The sequence below is a fragment of the Arvicanthis niloticus genome, chromosome 7 (assembly GCF_011762505.2).
Source record: "Arvicanthis niloticus isolate mArvNil1 chromosome 7, mArvNil1.pat.X, whole genome shotgun sequence".
NCBI classification, from domain to species: Eukaryota; Metazoa; Chordata; class Mammalia; order Rodentia; family Muridae; genus Arvicanthis; species Arvicanthis niloticus.
This window is the reverse complement of record NC_047664.1, coordinates 60,204,442-60,230,490: the sequence shown is the minus strand read 5'-3', so window position 1 is coordinate 60,230,490 and position 26,049 is coordinate 60,204,442. Positions and strand designations below refer to the sequence as shown.

Genomic DNA, 26,049 nt, shown 5'->3' with positions numbered 1-26,049 from the left:
CATGCACTGTACCATATTTTGATTTCTAGTATCAAGGAATTCTAAATTCTACTAAAAGCATGTGGAATAAAGAGACAGACAAGGCATAGAATATAAATAAATAATGGAGCCAACCTTATATAAGGTTGACACAATTTCAAAATTGTATTTAAAATTACCACGGCATAAAAGTTAAATATACCTTTTAAATATCAAAAAAATAAATTCATGAAGTCCATTAAGGACTTAGAAGAATTAAATTTCTCAATATGCTTAATTTTTAAAACCTGTCTAGTAGTCTATTATAAAAATTTACCTAGATAAAATATATGTACCATTTTCTTCCTTTGTCCATTCTAAGTCTGACCCAGTTACATGTCAAGGAAGAAGTAGTAATATTTCCTCTACTATGGCATAATACCTAACATACGTGAAGGGCACCGTGGCCAGTGTGAAATACATCTCTTGGAATGTGATTTGAAGGTGGTTCCCGAAACCGGCTCCCAAATTGATTGGCTTAATGCCAACACGCCCGCCCACCTGATCACAAATCATAGCCCTGACTCCTCAGCCCTCTTCTTTGATTTATGTGATAAATGTGTTAACACTATTAGGATGCTCAGATGTTGTGTGGGTTGCTAGGCAGGCCTTAGAATTACTAGTGCCCTGCCCACATTAATACATGTAAAATTTACTACGCACATTACAATAGAGATGTATATATAGATAGATTTTATATCCTATGTTATGTATATATACATATATATATGTGTGTGTGTATCATATATGATACATAATGTAGACTAAAAAGATCAAAGAAGGATCCGATGAAAGACAGAATCATAGGTTGTTGGACTACAGTGATATCTCAAAGATAATTTATTTCATGGCTATGAAAATAATCAGGCACGCACTCAGAAGAGTTATGTGGACTGACCACCTCTAATGACAATGTTTGATCAGAAACCAAATAGAGTGTTTTCTGAATCTGAGATTGAATTATGCCAGATATATTAAAGGCATGTGTAGAGAAGGCAAACTGGCTTTGCAAAGTTGACTCAGCGTGGGACATTTAAAAGAATAAATAGACCAGGGTTTAAAGGTGGGAACTACGATAAATACAATAGCCCCAAAGAAAGTGAAATAGCATTCCAAAAGAAATTCTAAAACTTAGTTTCCTATCAAGAAAGAGAAGGATAGATATAGTCTGTATTTGTCTTTGATGTAATGATGACTTTATGCTTAATATTTATGCTTTACTTGAATAATCAATTCTTACAAACAGTTTTAAATATTTTATCATCCAACACTTTATTATATTTTTTACTATGAACTCTATATTTTAAAATATTATTGCACTAAAAATTTAATATATTATCAAGTAACCAATTAATTCATTTTTATCTATAAAATCATCAACATTAAACCATAATGTGGATAATAATTAAAAGAAGAGAAATGTATTTGTGATCATTGACATGGATAAATATAGTTTTCCTAAAATATCTTTAGTGGAATAAGTGTTATTTAACTTTTTAGAAATTAGCCAGAACTTCAAAATAGTGAGTCTCTATGCTAATCAGATCGCAGTAAATTATGTGCATTTATACATTGTACTTTTTTTCTCTGCCATCTGACTATGTAAAGCCAACTAAATGGAAAAACAACTCATGTGCCTTATTAATAAAATTATTTTTATAATAAGTTGCAAAAGAAAAATAACACTTTGGTAAACTATAAATAAATTTCAATACATTTTTGTTTTTGTTTTTCAATTTCAGTGACTTCCTTGGCACAGTGTCTTTGACATCTTATTAGAAACTCTTATTTCTCTTTTGTGACATGACATAGGAATATTATATGCTACTATGTTGCAAATTATCTTCTAAACCTTCCAATGAGACTTAATCCTAGATTAATCTAGACTTAGTGATGTGTGCACATTTTTATACAGGTTAAAACTGAAAGAAAATATCTGAAGTGATGATAATTAGGAACTAGGACAGCATATAAAATGATATTTTTATAGAAAATCCAAATAAAAATCGAAATAAGTTCTGATTAAAAGCTAACCAAGCAAAAAAACCTGCAGATTACCTGTATTCCAATTAAATGTGGCAAATGAATACTTGACTGGTTTCAGTTCCAGTTCTATTTCTACAAGAATGGCCCATCAATACTGAAGATGAAATTACCAGAACTCAAACAATACAATTATACTTTATAAGTACATGAAAATTTAGAAGACTTAGATTCTGACAGAACTGTTACTCAGATGTCAATGGTTGTGTCTAGATTGTTTGAAGTGCATTCCATCTCCTCTGTAATTATGTATAGATCAGGGACAATAGGCAGCAGATGACAAATCACTCATATACAACCTGCATATCAGTGTCAGTCACGTATAGAAAAATTAGTTGGGATGCTATGCCTCTTCTGTTTATAGAACTTACTACATAGTTATGAAAAAGACCTGGACTTTTTTCAGCAAATGATTTTGAGTGAACTTTCTACTCTATTTATGTATTCCTCTGTTTTGTCCATGACATTCATATTTCCTGAAAATTGCCCTATGGGAGCTTACCAAGCATAATTATACTTTAATTAGGCATCATTTCCTAATTATATTTAAATTTCATACCATCTCTAAAGTAAAAAAATAATAATGATAAAAACTAAAATGTCAGGGTTACGAAAACCACTGACATAAATAAAAAAGACTTGCAGATACAGCATCCACTTATTTAGATTAAAGAAAGTACTTTTAAAAACATCAAAATTGTACAAATATCAAAAGATAACTTCATAAAAATAGGAGCCTCAAATGTAATGAACACTGTCTGACTAAGGATTATTCTAACATATATACACATATATATTAGGACTTTAAATGCACTTGCCTTAAATATATACTCAGCTGTATTTTAATTCACACCAAAATTTTACATGAATTTAATAAAATCACTGGCAAATTTTTTAAAAGATCATGTCAAAGTCCCTTCCACATTAGCACACACCACCATACACACAGATAAGCATGCCTTATAGCCATGAGGCAAAATGCCATTTAAAGTCTAGAGAATTGATCAAGAGGGACATCAATCAACAGGCCCTGATATCATACGTAATACAGATCAATACTTAGAAAGGTAATTACTCAATATGATTTAATGTAGAATACTTCACTTGGGGTCACTTTTTGATTTATGTATTACTGGATTTTAATATTCAAAGGTAAATTTCTAAATCAAAAGGTATTTTATCTTTGAATTAATATACTGTCTTTAATATAATTGATATACATGCCACCACTGAAGAAACTGGTATAAAGCAAGAAAGAGGTCCCTTTTCATAAGAGGATTGAAGTGGTGAATGACATAAATCCATATGCAATTCTCATGCTTTTCTTGATATAAAACTGTATCTTTTTCACATTAGAAATAATAATGAAGTTAGGAAAAGCTTAGCCACTCCACTGTTTGAAATAAACACATTTCTCAAGTGTTTATCTCGTACTCAAAATCAAGAAAATAAATAACACAGTTGTCTTTGGGGATGTGAGCAAATGTGAAAGCATTTACATGTATTATTTGCAACATTATTTTTCGATATACAAAAGGCAGAGGAGGCCAATTGGGACAGTTATGAGAATAGGCTCACAATGAGGTAAGGACAGGGAGAAGTATAGTTTTATTCCCTTTCTCTTGCAAAAATCAGGATAAACCATATACTTTAAGGAGAGAGGAGTTGTAATGACAATTAATGCATTCTAGTGAGAGCAAGACACTATTGCTCATTTCTGATCCATTTCACCTGGCATTCAAAAGCAGAGGGTTGAAAATGCGCTGCTGAATATTCAAAGCAGAAAAAACTTAACCCAAATGTGTTCGTGGTATTTACTTTCGCTAAGGTTGGTTTGTATTAATTGAAGAAACAGTTGCATGACAAAAATGAAAAGAAAAAAACATTCAAAACCACGATCTCCCTTAGGGGCTGTGACTTCGCAATTGTGCACTGAGTTAGCATTTTCATAGTAGAAACTGCTCCAGTTTATATCTAGGTGCATTTATTTCTGATGCACTATTTTAAATGATGGTGTAGTTTTATGAATTTTACCTAGAGATTTATGTTTCTTTATTTGTAAGTTCTGGATTTTTACCGAGTGTTTAGTATTTTAAAATAGTTTTGGTATAATCTACTTTGGTTTATGTTTTATTTTAGACTAACTTTTTCACAAGCCTAATTATTTGGGCTCGCTAGCGTGATTATGTGTGTGGATGTTGTGTTTGCCCCTACCATTTTCCATATGCTCTGCCTCACCAACACTGCCATCCGGCGTGGTCCTCTCATAGTTGTCCTCTGGGAGTGGAAGGGCACCCAGTCTTGGCCCTGATGAACTCTTACTGCTTGGTGTTTCTGACTCCTCCAGCCCGCTGTCATAGCAACTCTGCAGTGACCCCTGATGTGGGTCCTGAGGCTGACTCACAACAGAAAACGTCACTCTACGAAATGGCTGTAAAAGAAAAGATTCTGAATGTCACTAAGATATAAGGTGGTAAATGATCTTATTTCATAAAATACATTAATTACATATTTAAAAATCTACAGACACTAATTCAATACAAAATGATTAAACAGGTTGAAACTGTATATTAAACAGGTGGATAACTATGTATTACCTAAGACAAGCCTAGAGTTTATATTTTACTATTGAAAACAAAAATATTCCTTTATGAAACAAATGTAAGAAAAATAATATTTTACCCACAAATGCATTGAAGTAAAATAAATTAGTTTTATATATTAAATCTTTTTAAATTCAGTAGTCTTTATATTTTCCACAAATAGGTTTAATATAACAAAACAATGATCAGTAATTCTGGGCAGAAATAATATGCTAATACAATCCATTGTGGAAAAAAAAGTCTCCTCATTACTTCAAATGACATAATGCATTCAAATACAGTTGATATGATATAGACTCTTAATCCAATGTTTGCTGGAATTCAGCTACAAACAGTGGACCTGATAAATGAGAACATGAATGGGATATTAAGAAATCACAAAGTATTTGTTACTTTGTTCCCATAAAGTATCTATTTAAAATTATAAGGCACATAGTAAGATGATCTGTAATACTTTCTTTAACCTATGGATGGAAAATAAATGAAAAGACTTAACTGGGTGAAGCATAATTTTAGTTCATTCAAAGACAGTACAGTCAAGTGTGGTGTTTGTTTTGTTTATTATAAATCCTAAAGAAGTTCCAACTGGAGCCAACAAGTACCTGTGTTAATGACAATGGCTGCTCATACCTATTAGGCATGAGACATGCAAGTTGTCTGGATTACATAATAACATTAAAATAAATTCAGGTTTATTATGGGAACAAACTAATGCTGCATCATTCAGAGGGCAAACTAAAACATTAAGGGAATATACAGTATTGATTATATGACATAATATATGATGTATATACCAAATGCTGCTTGGTAGCTGTCTGGGATTCTTAATAATAGTTTCATACATTAAACCCTCATGAATTTGAAAATGACACAAATGTATATAATTATTATACTTATAATGCCCACTCTTCATTCCCAATACACAGTTTTAAATTTACTGCTGCCAAAACATCGTATAAACGTAAGAAGCTTTTCTGAATGATTATAGCTCAAAAGTCCTTGGTACAAAATCACTAATCGTAACTATGACCAATAAGACTGTAGAGTTATAAGGATTATCTGCACATGACAGGTTAATAAATGAGAAAGTTAAGAATTGTGGCGTTTACCCATCATTTATGAATTAGCTTTGCTAAAGATTAATATATGCTTCCACAAATGTCTCCCTTATTCTGTTATAGGAAAAGAATTTACTACAAAATCTGCAAATTGCTGATATTTCTGCTACTATATAACTCTTGTGAGCTTAATAGAAACATACAGTATATGCAAATTTCTTTATTCTACTTCAAGATCTAAAGATTGGTGGGTATTAAATACCATTACAGGCTTTATAGTATTTCATGGAACTAGGACAGCAGTAACAGCAGTATGAAAAAATGGTCACATGATATTTCATTGTGGGCAGTACATACATCATGGGACCAAACTCACTAACAAAAGTGCCTACAGACATGGCCTTTACAAACAACTCTTAACTTTTTTATGTTTTTATGATTGTTACATTTGCATGGAAGACTCATTTTTGTTTATCTCATTTTCATTTCTGTTTACATCTCCTCCCACTTACCATTCTCAGTAGCTAAAAAGTATGTGGAATTCCCTGAGGAATTTGGTCTCCCTTTGATAATGTCACTACTACAACTTTTATAAAGCCAACCTTTTCTTTTCAGCAAACACCACTGAGCAGTGAAGTTTTAATGATAAAGATTAAGGGAGGGACTACAAAGGCCATGCAATGGGTGAATAATATTTATCATTTAAAAATAAAGTGGAAGAAAGGTTAGAGGTTATTCTTAATTCTACTTTAATGACTTTCATATCTTTTAGGATCAGTTTCAACTATCAAAGCAAGAGTTTATAATAAACACAGAAACACATACATTCTATTAATACAGAAAAGAAAAATGTGAAATAATTTAAAAATTGTTCTTCATTTTGTTATTAAAAAAGTAACTGTTGGGGGAAGGAGTCCTTCTGGAGGTGTAGCTCCTCCTATTTTGTTTTTAAAAGACACTTTTTTTGAGAGTTCTTAGTAAAACCAGGGCAGAAGCACCAGCAGCAGCTTCTCCCACACTCAGAGAGTCATGAAGACACTATTTATGTCAGGCCTATGGCTGATTCTAGGCCCTCAGTGTATAAGCAGGGCTACCCCTGACACCCTCAGATTTAAGAATGGACTAAATCAGCAAGGTATATGGCATAATAACTTCCTGACAAAAACAGTATTGTGTCTGTCACTGTACTGTTTCACTATTGATGATATGATGTAAAATAGAGTAAGTGATGACTGCTGAGTTTACATACAACTTTGAATTATTTAGAAAAATATATAAATAATGAAATGCGAGTATCCATCACAACATAAACTAAATAAATTAGCATTAAGGATAATCTGCTCTAAAAACCAACAGAGTCCATCACAATGCCTACTGATTCTAGAATCAGTTAGAGCAATGTGCAATTCTTTCTCAAGGCACAGAAGCATGGATCTGAAGGCATTCCAACTCATACACTTTGGGATGTGAGAAACATTACCCTAAGGAAAATCTAAAAAGAGCTACCAGCAACGGAAATGGACTTTGTGGTTTAAGTAGCTGAATGGAAGTGGTCATAAATATATCATGCTTCGCTGATTCACTCTACTTGCATTTATGTGGGACACAATATCTGCCAGAGCTATAAAAATCATATACAGTGAAGAAGTTCAACAACACACACACACACACACACACACACACACACATATATATATATATACTTTACCAATGAAATTTAAATAGAAGATTCGACTTAACATACTTGGAAATATAAAAAGGTCTTAGAGGTTATTGGACGGAGGTGTCTAGTATGTAAGACACAGTGGAAGATCAATTCAAAATTACTTAGTAGGGTCAAAGAGGAATGATTTTAAGAAGGAGCTGAGTAGAAAAGACTGATCACCCTTAAAACCCTAAGACAGAAATAAAGTTACTCTATGCTCAGGATACTTTGATCATCTTTTTGGATTATCTAGTCCACAGGGGAAAATGATGAAAAGGAAAAGGGAAAAGAAAATGAAGGCACTTAACAGTAATTTTTAAATATACAAAAACAAGAAACAAATTGGAAAAAAATGGGTTTAAGCAGAGATGCATTTACTGATTCTTGATACTGTTCTTCAATGTCATAGATAACTGTTCGTTTTAAGGAGAGTATATAACATGTTAATGAAGCTAGGTGTTCACCGAAGTTGAAAAGAGCACGAAAGAGCTCAGTGAACACCAAATTAAGTAAAACAGAGAATTATTTCCAAAATAACCACCAAAGAAAATTCTTACATGAGTACATGTAAAAGGGTGAATTTTTTAAAAAATATATATATATATTATACATTAAAAATAAGAGAAAGAAAGAAAAAAGTAAATATTTCAAAATTCCTTATAGATTTTCTTTGTTACCTTGGCCAAGTTAGCTGACCTTTGGTTCTTATGCCTTAGGCCCAGGCTCTGTAAAATAGAGATAATAATATCTTTTTCTTAATTCTGGGAGAATTAATGAGATAGCTAATAAAAAGAGCCTTAAGCTGCCTCAGAGACACATCCTATAAAAGGTATTGTACCTCAGGCCACCGCTAAATAACCAGAGTTAGCTCCCATCCTTTTACTTAGGTTTTCCCCTTCTTAAGGAAAATATAGAGCTAGCTAAGTAATTCACAAATATTCTAGGTAGAAGTTGTAAAGTCCACACCAAAGGTCATGCCTAATTAACATTGAAAACCACAAATTATTGATGAAGTAATAATGCACATACAATAACAACCGCATATTGCAAGAGCTAATGTGATCATAGCCTTCATTAAACACAAACATGTTGGTGGTCAATTAATTTACAAAGGCATTTGTCAGCTCCTTTGGGGCTTCAGTATTACCTACTAGAAGCTTCTGCTTGAGAAGATGATAGAGGCTAGCCCCAATAGTATCAACATTGCCACAAATACATTCAAACTCCAGGTGAGATGCTAAGTCACAAATAATGATGTGGCTTGTCTTCTCTTCAACTTCCATGTGACTAAACCTCATTAGCGTTGCTTTAAATGTTTCTCTAGGCTGGTAACCAGCCTGCTGAAAGGTTTTTCATTCATTCACTGTTTTCTGGTATCACACAGAGACAGCTCACTGCCTGCCTTGTTTATTTTGTTGTCATGGACCTTGAGAGGGCTGCCTCTTTCTTGTCTCCTTTTTTGCCTTGGGAATAAAAATCCAACAGCAGCAATGTATGACCATAGTCATCATTTACATAAGAAAATTAATTCCATGAACTTAAAAGAACAAACACAGAGACTAGTCATTGAGAATGTATAAGATATCCATCCAGGTGAAATCTAAATTAGTTTTGAAGAAACAGATGAATATTTAAACATACATACACAATAACTTAATTTTATTCATTCTAAATAGCTTTAACAGTTTTAAATAACTTATAATACCTGAAAAACATCTATGTTTCATAAGACAATGTTCATGAAGATTTTTACGTCATTGCTTTACCAAAATCTTTGAGGGCACAACCTACAAAATAAAAATGCATATTTGTTGCTAAAGTAGAAAAATTGAGAAAAATAATGCCTTTGTAATTTAATTGACCACCAAAATGAAGGCTATGATCACAGTAGCTCTTGAAATTTGAAGGAAAAAAAAAACAAAAAGAAGATTCAAGTTTAATAAGTCCTGTGTTTTACACATTACTCATAGTGAAAGTGTAAATACAACACTAGGTTAGGAGTGAAGATAGGATGGCAGTAGAGTCCATTTTTTATAACTAGTGACGACACCTTTATGGGAATTTTATCTGCAAGAGGATGGGCTCCTAAGGATGCCATCTATTGGAAAGTAGCTCAGGTTCAATCTTTCCCTTATTGAATAGTGCTGTGTCTAACCAACAACTTTATTGGGAACTTTAAATCTGCACCTTCCCTTTTAGCTTCAGTAGTTTCTTCATAAATTGTCTCCTTATCTGAAACTCACATACAGCTGTCTCCGTCATATCAATTATTTCTGAATGGGCAGAAAGGCTTTTTTTTTTTTTCCCTAATTCACTTAGTTATGTCCATCAAACTGACTTCTAATGACTCTTTGTCAGTCATAAAGCACTGAAACAGTCATGAGGAGGCTCTTGGCACAGGAGGAGTGCTGCATTCTGTATTAAAAGCAGAGTGATCTAATGCTGGGAGACCCTTCCCTGCAAATGAACACAGGCTTGATGAATCTGCAAACATTCTCAGCCTACGTCAGTGCTACTGAAAAAAAGTACCAAGGATTCTACAGAGCATTAGTGGTAGGATACTTGGAAGAACTCCCAAACAAATTTTTATCAGGACTTTAAACTTTTTAAGGGTGCCTTCATGTACTGAAGTCTCAACATTCCTCCATCCCTGTCTTACTTTCATGTCCATAGATGAAAGGATGCTCAAAAGACTCGGGTTGAGACATGTGGATTCATTAATTACCAAGCTTATTTGGGGAAAGTAAAATAGCTATCTAGTGACTGGTGTGCAATTTTACATTTGACGCTGTTGTTTGTATGTGCACTTGAGGTATTAAGAATCCAGAAGTATTCTTAGTTCTATAGATGAGGGCTAGCTCCTAAAAAACCAGCACCAAAACCATGTTTCCTCATGGCAGGAAGGTACAATCTTCCTTTCACTCAAGTTGCCACTTTGACTAAGGCTCTTTCTAGGTGCATTATCTTTATGTCCTGATTTTTCAAGTTAGAAATAAAATACTCAATGTCAAAGTGAAAACTGACTGCGAGAGCTACCTGTTCTGAAGATGCAAACTGGCCTCTTTGCATTTTGCATTTTATCTCATGAAAAAAACACGAAGAAACGGAATAAGCAAAGTTGAAAATTCTTGACAAATATAGTCAAACTTATACAACAAAATGATTTAGAAAAAGAAATGTTCTAGAACCCAACTCACTGGGTTGCTATGCCATAGGCACTATTAGCTGATCCATTTTTCACCATTTCTTACTAGTTCATTTTAAACGTAGTTCACAGTTTGGGAAACCTTTTTCACAAAAGGCCAAAATATAAATACATCTGGCTCTGTGAGCCATATATCTCTGCTGCAGTTACCCAGCCATGCAGCTTTGATATGAAAATAGTCATTGAGAACACAAAGGTAAGTTGACAAGGGAGATTTTTATTTGTGGACACAGTATTTTGAGATTTTGATAATGTTTCCACTCCATAAAATGTTACTATTGTTATTTTTCAATATTTACAACTAAAAAGAAAAAAAAATCAATTCTATCTGGCTGACTATTCAAAAAGAAGCAGAAGGCCAGATTTGGCTGAGATTTCTCATTCTGATACAATAAAGTATGACGTGACATACAAAGATATCATGAAAAATTAGAGCCAATTATTCAAAAATATGTTTTTTAGTTTGTGGATTACTTGAATGCTCCATTTCAGAGATTTGTTGCTAAGCCTTGTTTTGTGCAAATGCCTTATTCATTATACAGAAGAAATATTATGCAAATAATTTTTGTTGATGTTATTGATTGTGGATACAAGACTATGTCTCTACTCCCCATCAAAGTATCAAGAGAGCATCAGCAATAACAGGAAAGAAATACAAGAGCTGGAGAATGGGGAGGAGTGTTAAGAAGTGCCGTCTTGTAGATGTAATGTAGGAGATGTATCCATGAATGCTCAGGAACTATGGCTACCTCCAAGATGTACACAAAGCAATAAGCCATGGAGGTAGGAGAGAACCCATTGCAAAGAATGTAAGAGTGAGAAGAAGATAAAAAGGGGTAACAGGAACTCAATACATTCACAATGCATTGTATGTATTTTTGAAATTGTCAAAATTAAATTAAAAATAAAGGAAACCAAGTTAAAATTAAAAAAATAAATCCCTTCTTCAGACCTGGATAGAATGGAAGATTTTGTTGTAAACCATGATTAAGTCATGCCAATGTTTCCTTTCAACAAGAAGCAAATCAAAAGCAAATGACCAAACAAGCCAACAAACAAACAAAAAACCCTACTTTGGACACTTCAGATGTACCCTTGTTAAACCAAAGGCTGTGTTAAGTCCCCACCTCTACAGCAAGAAGGAAACAAAGAGCTCAAAACATGTGTATCTTTAGACATACCTTCCTTCAGCATAGATATTTTCACCTTCTAAAAGAATTATTCAAAATAAAGATATGCCAGATGCTGACAGAAATTTGGATCCGTTTCATACCTAACAGCTTCCCAAAGTGTTCTAACGAGGAGATAAAATTGAACATTTTCTAAGAAACATATACTGAACCAATACTTCCTCATTGGATTGAAGCCCTGCTTCTCAACAGAAGTTATAACACATACTGTTGATTGGGCCAAGAACAACATAGCTGGGGAGGTTCTAGGTCCTAAGGAAGAACTACAACACTGTTAAATGGACATAGTATCAGATTGTTCTCTAGATTATTATTTTTATATGAACAGATTAGTACAACAGTCAACCCTGTTTTAGACAAGCTGCCATGCATCATTTGTTTTGTTTTCTTGCCTTGAAGTGTAAGTTAACTGGGGCCTGAGGGATCGCTCAGCAGTTGAGAGCACTATTGCTTTCTCAGAAGACCTGGCTTGGGAGATCAGAACACCCAGAATGTCACAAACCCATCCAAAAGTTCGATTCCATTGCATCCGATGCCCTCTTCTGACATTTAGGCCTGCCAGATGCATACTGCACAGACATTCATATGAATAAAACACAAAAATACATAAAATAAAATAGGTATCTACAAGTAATATTGTAAGATAACGTTAATCTTTGGTGCATATATTTTGAGAGAAGTGAATTACCATGAGCTCCTCATTGAAATATTTCCTGACATCACAGCTAAGTACAAAAACGTCCTGGTCCAATGTGAAACGAGCTCAGTGGTGTTCTTTATAGATTCTTTTTATACATTGCTTTGGGGGGCATGTTTTATATTCCTGATATTGTTGTGCTTATTATGATTTTTTTAAATTTCTGTCTTTATGGGCTTTGGTGTATATGTATGTGTGTGTGTGTGTATGTATGTGTGTATGTGTGTGTGTGTGTTTTTTGTACTTTTATTTTGTTTTGTTTGATTTTTTTTTTAATTGACTGTTTTCCTGAGAAAGAGAGAGGGAGGACACGGAGTTGGATGAATTGGAGGGAGTTTGAGATTAGGTTTTGGGAACCTAGCATCAGAATATATTATATAAATTTTCAGGAAGAAAAATTCCTGGCCCAATTTGTAATCTCTGCACCTTCTCTAACAAAACTCTCTTCTCCATGATTTGACATTTGAACCTTCACTTTATCTGCTGTGGCTGTTTTTAATCTATGATATCCACAGGACACGCTGTAGTTCAGGAACACATTCAAGTTCTTCATTTGCAGATGTGATAAGCCCCTGGAAGCCTTCCTTTCATGCTCAGTAGATGAGAATTTCTCTCTTCTGCATCTGTCTTTAATGGTTTCCCTTAAACCAGTATCTCTAACATATATAATCCTAAAAGCAGGTGCTACAAGGTTGAAATAAAATATAGTAATAAAAACACATGGGACCACAGTTGGACTTCAGTTCCCAGTTCATCTGAGATACATCCCCCTTGTAAATCACTTTGTTGACATATACTGGGAAACAGGAAGGCAGAGGGGGTCCTAGGTAAGGAGAGGAGAATGTTGACAGGTAACTAATGAGAAAAATACTATCTACACAATGACATTCACTCTAACAAAGACTTATTAAGCATTTGCTTTGTGCCCACCACTGTGCTGAAACATCTATGGCTGGTAAATTCAGTCATTAAACCCAGTTGGGCAAGGTGTAGATTAATCATTCAAAAGCTTTCAAAACCTACAAGCAAAGGTTTTTTTTTTTTTTTTTTTAAATTTTCATTTTGACATTGTGATAATCACGCTTGGCTCTCCTGTTCCTTGCTTGCTTTGCATGACTGCCTTACACACCTGTAGAGTTCCAGAAACAGCTGAACGAGATCGATAAACCTGCATGGTAAATTACACAGTTGGAACTAGTCCCCAGCAGTCCATAGGAGCAATGCTGAAGACTCAAGGGGGGAAATTCCAGCTGGATGGGCCAGGTTTGTAAATGTTAAAACATTAGAAATAAACACATAAACAGCAACCAAAAAAAAAAAAGTGCTTTGAAAAGCTACCTTGTAAAACACAGAAGCACAGACAGGGACCTGGAGCGAAAGCTCTGCAGTTAATTCTCTCTTATTGAAATGAATGGAAATGAAATATGCACTTTCCGAGCCACTCAAGCAGATGCTCCATTTTCTTCTCTATTTTTTTTTTCTTTCTCTGTCTCCGACACTTCATCTAAACTGCACCTGGTGAAATCTGTTTAGGGAGCTATATACATTTAAAATCCTTGGGTTTTCATATTGTATGGAATGAAGGTCCGTGTCCTTAGATAGCTTTTCTTTACAGAGAAGTAGGGAAAGTCTCTGAACTCTTACGTCATCTTTGAATGATGAAACAGAATGGAACCTAACTTGTAGTCAATCTATTGCACAGGTAAGTCATGTTCTCTGAATTATCTTTTATTCACATGCTTCCTTTTAATTATCCAAATGTTGTTTTAAAAAAGAAAATCTACCATGGAATATAAAGAGAAATATAATTAAATTACTTATTTATGTTAACTTTTATTCCTTATAATGAATCACGTGTTTAGAAAAGAAAAAAGAAAAAAAACAGAAGAGTGAAACGCAGAAAGAAGAATGACCTCTTAATAAAGTTGATATTCAAATTGATGGAGTGTGTTTCCTTATCTGTAAGGAAGAATTAAAAGTTGCAGATTGAATTCTGTATGCTAATTAACTGACTTTCAAGCTGGGAGGTACAACTGTATAGTCTAAGTGTCTCCACTGCATTCACAGAGGTTTTGTGAAGTAGGAGAAATAAGCCTCCAAGCAGATGAAAGTGGAGCAAGAAGGAAAACTCTGGTCTTCCCCATAACCCCCACTGCTTAGAAGATAGAAAGAGAGGACTGCATCCCAGGGGCAAAGATGACCTTCAGAAGATGTTAGAATCAAAGAACAGGTTTGTCCTGCAAACTCCTGAATGTACAATGCTTTGCCAGCTCTTGGCTCTTAGCTTGCTTGGATATATTTTGTTTTCCTGCAATAAAACAATGTTTTCCATTGATTTTACCTATTGTGTCCACAGTAATTGGTTCCAGAGAAATAAAAAGTTTACATGGAAGATCATACATAAGACCTCAACTATGGGAGGGAGAAAATAAAGAGAAGTGGTTGATCTTTATGTTTGTGATAAAGAATTTTGTATACATTAATATTCAAATGTTGAGGCAAAACAGAATATTATTCCAAATTTTTGTGTAGTAACATTTAAATATGTGTAAACTTATTAGTTTGACAAGTATAACATTACTCACAAAGGCTACAAAGGCCATCTTTATAATCTTATGTGTATTTAATATTAGGTTTTCTGCATTTGTTTGCTTCAGTTTTTTATTTTTATTTTTTTAGACAAAAATGCTCATTATATGTCCCTAGTTGACATGGAACTCACCAGGTAGATCAACTGGGCAAAGCTGTGAATTTCCTATTTTTTCATTCAAGTAATGTGATTATAGATATGCAACCAAGCATGTCACTGTCATCAAATACAGTAGAAATTAAAAAAAAAAAAAAAAGCAAAGGAAAAGCAACCAAGACTCTCAGACACCTGTATAATAAAAAATTACCACAAATTTGAATTGAATTGCCCAATATATTATTTAGGGCAAGTCTTATCAGAATAACAGAATTTATTTGTAGGACAGCAAATATAAAGAGATTACCCTTAGGTCATTAGTTGGTCTGAGGCATGATGCTCCAGAGGTAAATATAGATAATAACTTCATACTTGTAAAAATAAAAAGGAACTTAATGAACAAAACAGATTGGTCTATAATCAATAACAGTGAAGTGCATACACATAGGATATATCTGTTCCTCGTAGATTTTTAGGGAGCATGCAAAACATTCTATGAAATTAGGAGAAATAATTTCATCCTACCTCACCAGAAAGAAAACAAAACCAAAAAAAACCCAATAATGTTGATGATAATGAGCACTTTGATTTCAAAAATGGTTGAATCTGCACTGGGGAGGGCTATTAAATTATTAGTGCTTGACAGTAATTTGAATTCTATATTTGCAGATGCTTCTTTTCTCCTGTATTTTTTCTCCTTTAATCTTTTTGAGAAAAGAAATATATTATAGAGAGATAAATTCTATATATGAGAAGCGTGAGTCTTTCAGAATAAAAAGGAAGCAATGCATTTAATAGCAACAAATGTTGGCATTGTGTGATTCTTTAGGAAACTATGAATGTCTACAGTTCAGCTATAAGAATAGGATTTAAACATGATTGATTTTCAGATAGTAAGCTCACAGAATCCTAGAATTCAAACTTAAGGCATATTTAAGGATAACGTAATCTAGCTCTCCAATATTCAGCACAAGTTATTCAAATATTAAGCACTACAAAAAGAATTTATTTTAGTTATCATCTCATTAAGGTGGGTAATTGAATTCTTAAGCTTCTGGACAGATGGACATTTTAAACATGTGACAGGAACAGACCAACAAAGCAACTGCTGAAAAAAAAATCATACCTTTTAGTACTATTGTTTGGCTTTCTAATCTGCTTTACCACCACATCTGTCAGAGATTTGATTGCTGCATTTATAATATTCTCATTCGTTGTTTCAAAGAAAGTCACTAAGATAACTGTATTTAAACACCATCATCCTTTTCTGTATGTTTATAAACGTTGCAATTTTCCACACATTATATTAATTTAATTTTTACTTTATAGGTGGGAAACTTTCAACTTGTGGGACACCTATAAATTATCAACATTTTATATACAGTGAAGGCTTTGGCTCATTGGTGTTTCTGTTCCATTGGTTTCTGTCATAAGCTTTTCCTATATTAATAAACTACAGTAATAATCAACATGCAATTAACTCTTATTCTGGGGGAAGAACAAGGTAATCTTCACTTTTTTTAATGATTAGCTTCAGTTTAGAATAAAAACGGCTTTATATTGGCAGGTAATAAATTAAGAATGGCTTTTTTAAGTGCGCTCTACCTAACAGAATTCTAAAGTTAAAAAATAAAGTAAAAAAGCCAACAGATCTATTTAAAAAAGGACAGGAACATCTTGCAATCGCTACTAAGTAGAAAGAGAAGCCCAGCTGTAACTAAAAGTTGGGTTGTTTTTTTTTTTTTGTTTTTTTTTTGTTTTGTTTTTTTTTTTTTTTTTTTTTTTTTTTTTTTTTTTTTTTCAATATATAAATCTTTTACTGTCCCCAAAGAGCCCAAATTGTATTTGTAATCAGGATCTTATTTCTGGAGCTAGGTCACTTAGGTCTTACTTGTCAGTCTGCTACACTGTTCCCTTTTCAGACACATAGATGCCATCCAAAAACTTTCTGATATCCTTGGTTTTAAGTGTTGTGGCTTGCTGAATCAGAGCCGCTGAATTTGAAACAAGTCCAATATAATTTCCTTCAAGGACTAATCCATTCTTCTTCCGGGCTTGAGAGACAGAACAAGCAACACCTGTCCTTATCTGAACCCCGAGGATAAATTTTTCACCCAAGAAATTACACATTTCAACCAAAGACCCATTCTCCTGAATAAAGACTTGATGGGGGAAAGTGAGCGAACACAGACCTCATATTGTAACGGAAGCCCAGCGTAACGCCCTTCATCATGTTCTGAACATGACTGCAGACGGTTCGGACAGTGGCCAGTTCCTTTCTGTTACTCCACTATTTGTCGACCCAGAACCTCTTCTTTTTCTTTCCAAGGAGACTCACTCTACATTAATGTGATTGAAGTCCCTCCGGAGGATTCCCCTGGGACCCTTCCCAATGGCTGGGCATCCCTTCAGAGTGATGTCGACGTTTTCTGGAATGTTGACAGATTGCTGAGAATGGTCTTCATTTTCACAGTAGATGGGGCAAAGAGCTTAACTAGAAGTCTTAACAGAGGGGAGACCCTCGGTACGGTGGAGGCTCGATGCCCCAGCGAAGGAGGAGGCTAGAGAAGTGAGGATGGAGTGAGTGGATGAGTCGGGGCGCACCCTCGCACCCTCTTAGCGGTAAAGTGGAGGGCGGATTGGATGGAGTTTGCAAAGGAGAGCCGGGGAAGGGGGACATTTGAAATGTAAATAAATAAAATAACCAATTTAAAAATGAGAAGTCTTAAAAAGACAATTTTTAGACAATACTGGCACAAGGGGAACCCTCATAAGAAACACCCTTGATGAAGTGAACGGATTTAAAATGCATCCTGATATGTTCTAACATTCACTGTCTGCTTACTTTGTGTAGTTCAGACATCATTTCATTGTCATATTGTGACATTAAGGGTAAATCCTCCTGTTCGACTGCATTTCACTCAAGACGCCCATGCCCCTGAACAGCAAGCATGTGCCCACACTCGCACAGATGCTGAGTGAGCCACAGATGGGCTCTTACTCATCGGGCAATAATGTAGCCTTGGCTGAACTTGAGCAGTAGAAAAACAGTCAGGGAGACTTCTGCATGTGTTGATAAGAGTACTTGTCTAATTGAGCTATACTTTTAGCCCAGGCCAGCTTATTTGAAGAAAAAGAAAACAACGTTAGAACAATGCAGACTAAAAGAAAAAATATTCTAAGGAGAATAAAGCCAATTATTGTAGCTGGCACTGATAAGGTCCCCTCCCCCCCCCCATGTTCTGTCAGACAAAAACAAATAGACAATGAGATTGGAATTCCACTGGACATTATAGGTAGGTGGTGTTTGTAATCTTAAGCAAAGTCTAAAAGGAAGGCTTTCCTGTACTTTCCATCATCTGAGCTGAGCCATTTTCTTGAAGTCAGATAGATTTCCTGACTTATTTTATGCACGTCAGCTGTTTACAGCCCAGGCTGTATATCTGAATCACTAAAAAATAGCGACATATATTAAATAAAATATTAACGAGAAATGAAAATATAAATAAATATATTAAATAAAATATTAGTGGCCAGACTATATTTCAAACATATTTGGGGGATAGAATTGAGTATGTATGTCAGCAGGGTTGAAAAATCCACTCTGGTCCTAAAATAAAATAGGAAATCGGTCCAATTTTAATTTGTCTTGGCTGCTGGTTAACTCTCAGTGTTCAATCATCATATATTTATAAGACTATGCAGTCTATGCATTCCTCTCTCAGTGTGGTTTCGAAGGTACTATTTCTAGTTTAATGGTCTCATCCTTGGTGTGACTTTTTGTAAAATGTCTCAAATATTTTGGGAAAACCTAATCTACATTGTCAAAACAGTTGTGAGAAAACTTGAATCAATATTCCACCTTATTTACATTATATCTGTATCATGAAGACTAGGTCGGGTGCTATTTTTTGGACTGCAAATGCATTCTAAGAAAAGGAATTTGTAATTAAAATCAGTTTCGGATTTTGTTCAGCCACAGAATAACTAATCGGCTTTTATTTATTAGCTGGTATTGGAGTGACCAACATGTGTTGTTTTTTATTTTTTTTTTTTTAATGGGGGTAAGTTCTTTTCAGGAAGTTATCTAACACTTATCAAGAGACATTTAAAGCTAATTTTTTTCTTTTAATTAACAACCAGTCATGTAGTACTACTGAGAGTTTGATGTCTCCCATTACTAACAGTTACCGCCATTTCTGATATGGTTTCCATGTGGCAACAGGCTAATGTCTCTTTTAAGACTAAGATGGGTTTATACAATGTCACTAAGTAGCATCACAGGAAGCATTTCTAAAATTATGCCCTTCCTGTTTCCTCTGGGTCTCTCAAATTTTGACTAATATACATAAATAACCGCTTCATTCGTATGTGTTTTCCAAACATCTCAAATTTTTCTATTGATATATCACAACTACCTAGTAAAAATTGCTTCTTCTATCCTGTGACATCTCTGCTTGATTGCTACCCATCTTGGCAATAAGGAAAGTATATATTTAAGCATTATTCTCTAAGTTCAATGTTGTTATCCTTACAACTATCCTCAATTAACCTAAAAATAAATTGTTGGTATCTTAAGGACGGATGTCTTTCATTCTTGATGCAAATTCCAAGAGCTATTTCGCTGAGGGCTTTGAGAAGATCGAGAGCAAAGATGACAAGAGCTGACCACTCTTTCCTCAGTATTCCAGCAGCAACTTGAATTCCTTTCTCACAGTACCTGATTTTGAAACCTAGCATTTCTATGATATAAGGCGAATTAATTTCTGCCTCAGTTTCCAAGTGTTTAATATAAGGACAAACTCTGCAGTAACTGATGGGTATGCATTAAAAAATATAGTAATCTCAATATCTTGAAATCACTCAAGAGATAGTTTAATATTCAGAAAGGCCCTAGCCATACATTCAGAATATAAATAAACTCAGGTTACTGACATATGTTTCTTTAAGGAAAAAATCATTATAAAAATGGTGTAATATTAAACATATTATTTAACACTTTTTAGATTTGTATCATCATCATTACCTTTATTTTTGTGGCTGTGAGATGATAGTTATAATAGACAATAGATTGGGATTCCATGTCACACAAAATCAGAAAGCAACTTCAGCGGGACTCATACCAATTATTACAGCCATTACAAACTGTCCTGCCACCCCACTGCCCAACACACACAAGCATTTGGCTATGGGTTTATAAAATAAAGGTAATATAATATGGCCATAGACAACTAGGTTCTTTTTTATGTAGGTTACGTAGAAAAGTAAAGGAAACAGTTCTCAGAACTAGAGGCAACAGTTGAAAGAACCCAAAGAAGACATCTTGGCAATGACCAGATGGTTTAGGATCCTCCTAGAAGACCTGTCACTGCAGTCTGGAAGCTAAACAACTTGACTAAAAGCATCAACAGATGAAAAAATATCCTCCTCTATACAAATCACTCTGCCCTGCAACAAGCACCTCAAAAATGTATTTAATACAAAAATGTATTAAATAACAATAATAGACAAATAGAAAATTAGGTAAAAGGTGATTATTTAGCAGAAACTTATTATGAAAGTTGTTTATCTTTGCACATTTAGTTTGTAGAAATATGCCAATGGTCACTAACTATAAAGTGACTTTAGGTATATTTCAAGTGATTGGGACAGAAATGTCCAAGAATTAGCATTGTTATCAAAGTCATTCTCAAAACACAGGGTAGAGGGTTTGAATTTTTTATAAAGTTTCTATTTCTAGCCTGTTCACATGTCCATGAAAGGGAAGGTTCTTTTAATAGTATTATCTGTTCCTTCCTGCAGAACACTTATTTATATTGCTTTACATTTTTCAAATCTCATTCCATTCTATTTCATTTCAGGCCATTCCATTCTGTTCTGTTCTTTAATGTAAAAAATGCTGATTAAGAACCACTGAAGAGATTGTATGATCCATTATTGCCTTTCCTCAGTAGGAAAAAAAATGACATTTGTCAAAAATGGAGACTACAGCCCCAAACACCAATCCAAGCTTTGCCTTCCATAGCTTTGCAATAAGGGTCAGAGGGTTTTGTCTAAGCACTTTGTAGAAATCTCTAAATTGCAACTTGAAAAATGACATTCAAGAAGAGCTGATCTCTCATTCACAGATGTCCTCCACCTCACTGTTTCTATGTGCTCCACCTTAAAAACCAGAACTGGAGCCAACCTCGGTTATCCTTCAATTTGATGTCTGGCACCATACTTAACAGATGAAGGAACTGAGTCTCAGAACGCAAATGTCAGCCATAAATTTAAAACCTCTTTCAGGATATATTCTTGTCCTTATTTTTTTCCAGGTGCTGCAGATGAAACCCTACGACTCCTTCCTATTCTACCCTGGCATGGTACTTCAAAACCCTTCTTCAAGTTTTATGAAGGTCTCAGAGTTCAAGTCTGCATCAAGCAAATCCCCTGATAAAAAGGAAGAAAGGGACATAGAAAGGAAAAGAAAAAGAAAACCCCTCAAATGCAATCTATGGTCATTTAGACCCTTCAAAGCTTTTCCCATTGAGATTACATTTAGGGTTACAGAATAAGGACACATTTTCTCAATTTGACTGACCTCTAATTTTTTTATGTTTATTTATCTTACTGTTTGATGGAAAACTTAACTTCTCAAATTTTTTACTAGGATTTAATAACAACATGGAACCTATAGGGAACGGGGGAGTACCATTTTTACTGTACACTGAAGCGGGTATCAAAAAATAAAAGAGAGAGACAGACCAACATGGACTGGGATTAACTTATTAACCAGGCTTTGAATATGTTCCCTTATCACAAAAGAATCAAATGTACTGTACTAAGTGATTTCTTAAAACAACCCAGGAGCAATTTTACTACCATTTCCACAATATCACTTCAGAAAAGTAAATTAAATTGCTTTTCATTTGTCTACAGTATGACCTAGGTGAGTTAGTACAGAGAGATAAACAGATATGTGTGTTTAATTCAGTCTACCTGACTATTCTTCTCCACCAACAAGATCAAAATTATGAATTGACACAGCTCTGGAAAATGTGTGATTATGGAACTCTCCCTCTATGATAAAACTGAGGTATCCAACCGATACCTACACCAAACACCTTCACTTTATTTCGATTAAAAGGTTGACAGTAATTATTTATCGTATGCCAAGAATTAAAAACAACACAAAGATGTATTTTATATCAAGATTTCCCAAAGTTTACCTTCTATCAACATTCTTGAATAGGTGGAAATGTTGCTTGAGCTTTTTGGTATTACTTAGTAGACTACCACACTGAAAGCATTCTTGACTGAATGAAGCAATAAATGAATTATTTTTAGTCTCACACATTCAAGGTCCTTTAAATATTTGTATTGTCACAAAAAGAAGGTTCTGAGGCAATTTACTGGTGTGAAAAAAGCTGGTAGGGAGCATGTAAGGAGTGAGAATTGTTTGGGTAACATTTCAAAAAATGTGCTGGTTTTTGTGTACGTGCAAAAATGTGTGTAGATTGCAAAAAATAAAAATAAATTTACATTAAAAGTCATATATTATGACAAATGCTATGGTTTAATTAGCTGTTTTCAGAGACCCAGTAAATATTCTGAAAAAAAACATGTCCTTCTTCAAATCTTTATCAGATTTTCCATTCCATCATTAAAATTTTCCACACAATTAGTCTAATTTAGTGTAGTTTTACTGCACCTAATTGGTCAAATTACTCATCATATGTAAACCTAAAAAGGAAAAAAAAAAAAGACAATCATTTCTTGGGCCAAAGATGAAGTTTTCTTTTTATGTTCGAAGAACAAGCTAATTTATGCATCTATATTTTCTCATTCACGGGGGTTTAGAGCCCTAAAGGGGAAAAAACATTACAGAGCAAACAATGTCAGCCCGCTCAGCATTTGAGTAGTGCCTCAAATCAGCAGCAACAACTAAGCTGCATTGGAACCAATAAAAATTTTAAACAAATATCATTTTAGATTTCATTTGCTTTCCAATTTCACAGTAAGAATATTGTGCCTGTTCAAATCCATATAACTAAATTGCAATAAATACTCTCTCAAAATTTACAGTCCAAAATGCAAATATAAGTGGATTCAGCCAGAAGTCTTTCACAGTAAAATGAAAGGAAAATAAACATGTCATCGGAATACTGGGCTATGGTATGAGTTCAGAATGAAATAATACCCGCTGGAACCTTATTGCGCACTGAGCATCACCCTTGCTTGTCTTAGTGAATGGAATGCGACGAATGCCTGTGGTTTAAAACCTAGAGCTCCATAACACATGAACAGAGTAGCCACATTCCTTCAGAATTAGTGGGAAAATAAAGCATTGACAGTTTTCATTTATTGACATATTGAAAGTCCAAACGACCTGTCTTCCTTTGCCTCATCCCTTCTTGATGTCAATATTTTCTTTGAGTGATCTTGCTATTGTTTAGACTGTTTTATCATATCAATTAGAATGAATAAGATGACAGCTAAAGAGAGTCTATCATCAAAGTAGTTTAGAGCCAGTACTCATGAATACTTGCTTCAATATTACTGTATCTTTAGGTGGCATAAGAAGATAGAATGATAGATAACAATTCCCCACCATGGATTGTTCTAAGAAAAAAAAAAAAAAAAAAACCCAGTATAATCAAACAAAATAAAAACCAAAATAGTACAACAAAAAACTACTGCTTGGAATTTTTCTGTGAGTTAGTTAACAACAGGCATGTTGCTTTGGTTCTAATATAGAATCGAAATTAAGTAAATAAGGCCATGTAACATTTATAGAGGTATAGTAGTTTAGAGATAGTATAACAGATACTATTGGGAAAATGCAGCTTTAATCTATACTACATTAGATGGATATCAGATATCGTCATCAGTCACCGGCTAATAAAATTCTTTAATTTGACTTTTAAACTGTCTTGCCTATGTTTACTTTAAATAGTTTTACTGTTCTAGTAGTTGAAATTATGTCATTAAACACTACAGATCTCCATATAAGTTTATACTTATATTTATACAAAATATTTGCCTGCTTACTTAGGCATGCCTTGCTAACTTATCTACCAGTTTCTCCAAAAGCATAAATTTTTTTGTAGCCTCCATTATTAGTATTATGAAGTTGGTGCTTATAATCACAAATATTTTGGTGTTCCCTGAGTAATAGAATAACACACATATATTATTTAAGCACCATTTATTTCACCAACAAATGAGATTATAGTTTTGAGTAGAAGACAAAATTGAAAATCTGCCAAAAATAAGATTGTTGAATATAAGAATCCAGAAATAAATGTTTATTAAAAATGTTTTTGGAATTTTGTATTATAATGACAGTTTAGCTTCATTAACATTATTTCTTTCAGATTCTAGTTCACCAAGAAATATTCCAGTAAGTTTAATATCTTTCCTGTTATTTCTGGAAAGATTGGCTATGGTCTCATGCTTCTCCATATTCTTTCTTTCATATACATGTATCTTTTTGTGCAGTCTATTTTATAAACAGTAGATATTTTTGGTTAATCTTTAACCATATTTTTTATTGACAACACACTTAGAACAATATAAAAATTCTTAAATTTAACAATCTTATTTTTGGCAAATTTTCAATTTTTTCTTCTATTTTCTGGAAAATTAATATTGGTTCATGACAGTTCTCGAGAACATTTTTTTCACTTAACAAACTGGGCATAAGTCTTATTTCCTGTATAACCAAATGATAGTTCTCTCTCATGATGCATCCCAGAGTAAAGAACACCCCCAAACTCTCTAGAGAGTACAATCTTAACTCATAAAAAACAATCCACTGCATCAGCAGCAACAAAAGTCCAAGCTAATTGAAAGCTAAAAGAGAAACTGTTAAAACATACAATTAATTAGGAGCTTTTATTAGTGAACAAATGGCTTTTGGCCATTGGCTTTCATTCCGTAATGCAGTTTATTGTAGCTGCTGTTCTTCGTTCAGTAAAATAGAAAAAAAAAAAAAAGAAAGAAAAAGAAACAGAAAGAAAAAGGGAATTGGGATGAAGCAAGGAATTGGAATGAAACATGAAGTAATCAGTTTCCCATTAAGAAGAAAAGAAAGCATTTAAGGGTAACAAGATCCTGACCAACATACATTTAGTCCACATAACAAGGAGTGCTACAAATTACACATACAGTAAATAGAGTTAGACAATATTTGAGTAGTGTTTCTGTTCAATGTAGATATTGACTAAACCAGAGACTAAATTTATCTTTCCCAGATGAGATCTTTCCATAGATGAGCGACACATTCAGTTCATCTAATTAAGTGCCTAGTCTGATTCACTAGAGGCTGCGAACAGTCACAGAACCTCCAAAGTGTGAACAGTATATCCCTATTTTTCTGTAAAAAATGAACATAGCTTTGCTGGATCATGACATTAACTGAGAAACCAAGGTAACTCTCTCAGTCAGGAGAGGGAAGCTAATAGATAACTGAAAATGATGGTTGATAACAATAGTTCTGTCACCTTGAAAGAGAACCAGAAAAAGTATGAACTACAGAGGACTAGAAAGCATATGCTGTATAGCCACAGAAGGTGGTAGTTTTCATCAGGTACTTATTAAATAGTATCTCCTACAATCCTATTACCAGCCTTCTAAACTTCTTTTCCAGTTGCTATGTTATGTTTAGTAACAGAGAGGCTCCAATTCAACTGTGTTAACATGGTGACTCTAAAGATACATTCCAGTTAGGAAATATCGGTTCCTTCAATCATGTACTATTAAAACACTGCTGATCTTACATGTTGTCATGGATCACTGTATAGTCATAGAAATAATATGATTTTACCCCTAAAAAGTTTTCCTATAAAACACTTCTACAT

At 33.9% G+C, this 26,049-nt stretch overlaps 1 protein-coding gene across 7 annotated transcripts in view; it reads right to left on the bottom strand.

Annotated features, from left to right (window-relative positions):
• Nucleotides 1-26,049, bottom strand: part of Pcdh7 (protocadherin 7) — a 393,437-nt gene that overhangs the window by 203,970 nt on the left and 163,418 nt on the right. For 3 of the 7 annotated variants that reach the window (XM_076938505.1, XM_034508328.2, XM_076938508.1), the window contains one exon: nt 4,276-4,492. The exons of 1 other annotated variant lie outside the window; for it this stretch is intronic. In XM_076938505.1, coding sequence (XP_076794620.1) covers nt 4,276-4,492 — 217 coding nt within the window. The remainder of the gene's footprint in view (nt 1-4,275; nt 4,493-26,049) is intronic. 3 more of the 7 variants (XM_076938506.1, XM_076938507.1, XM_076938509.1) reach the window with 1 other exon arrangement.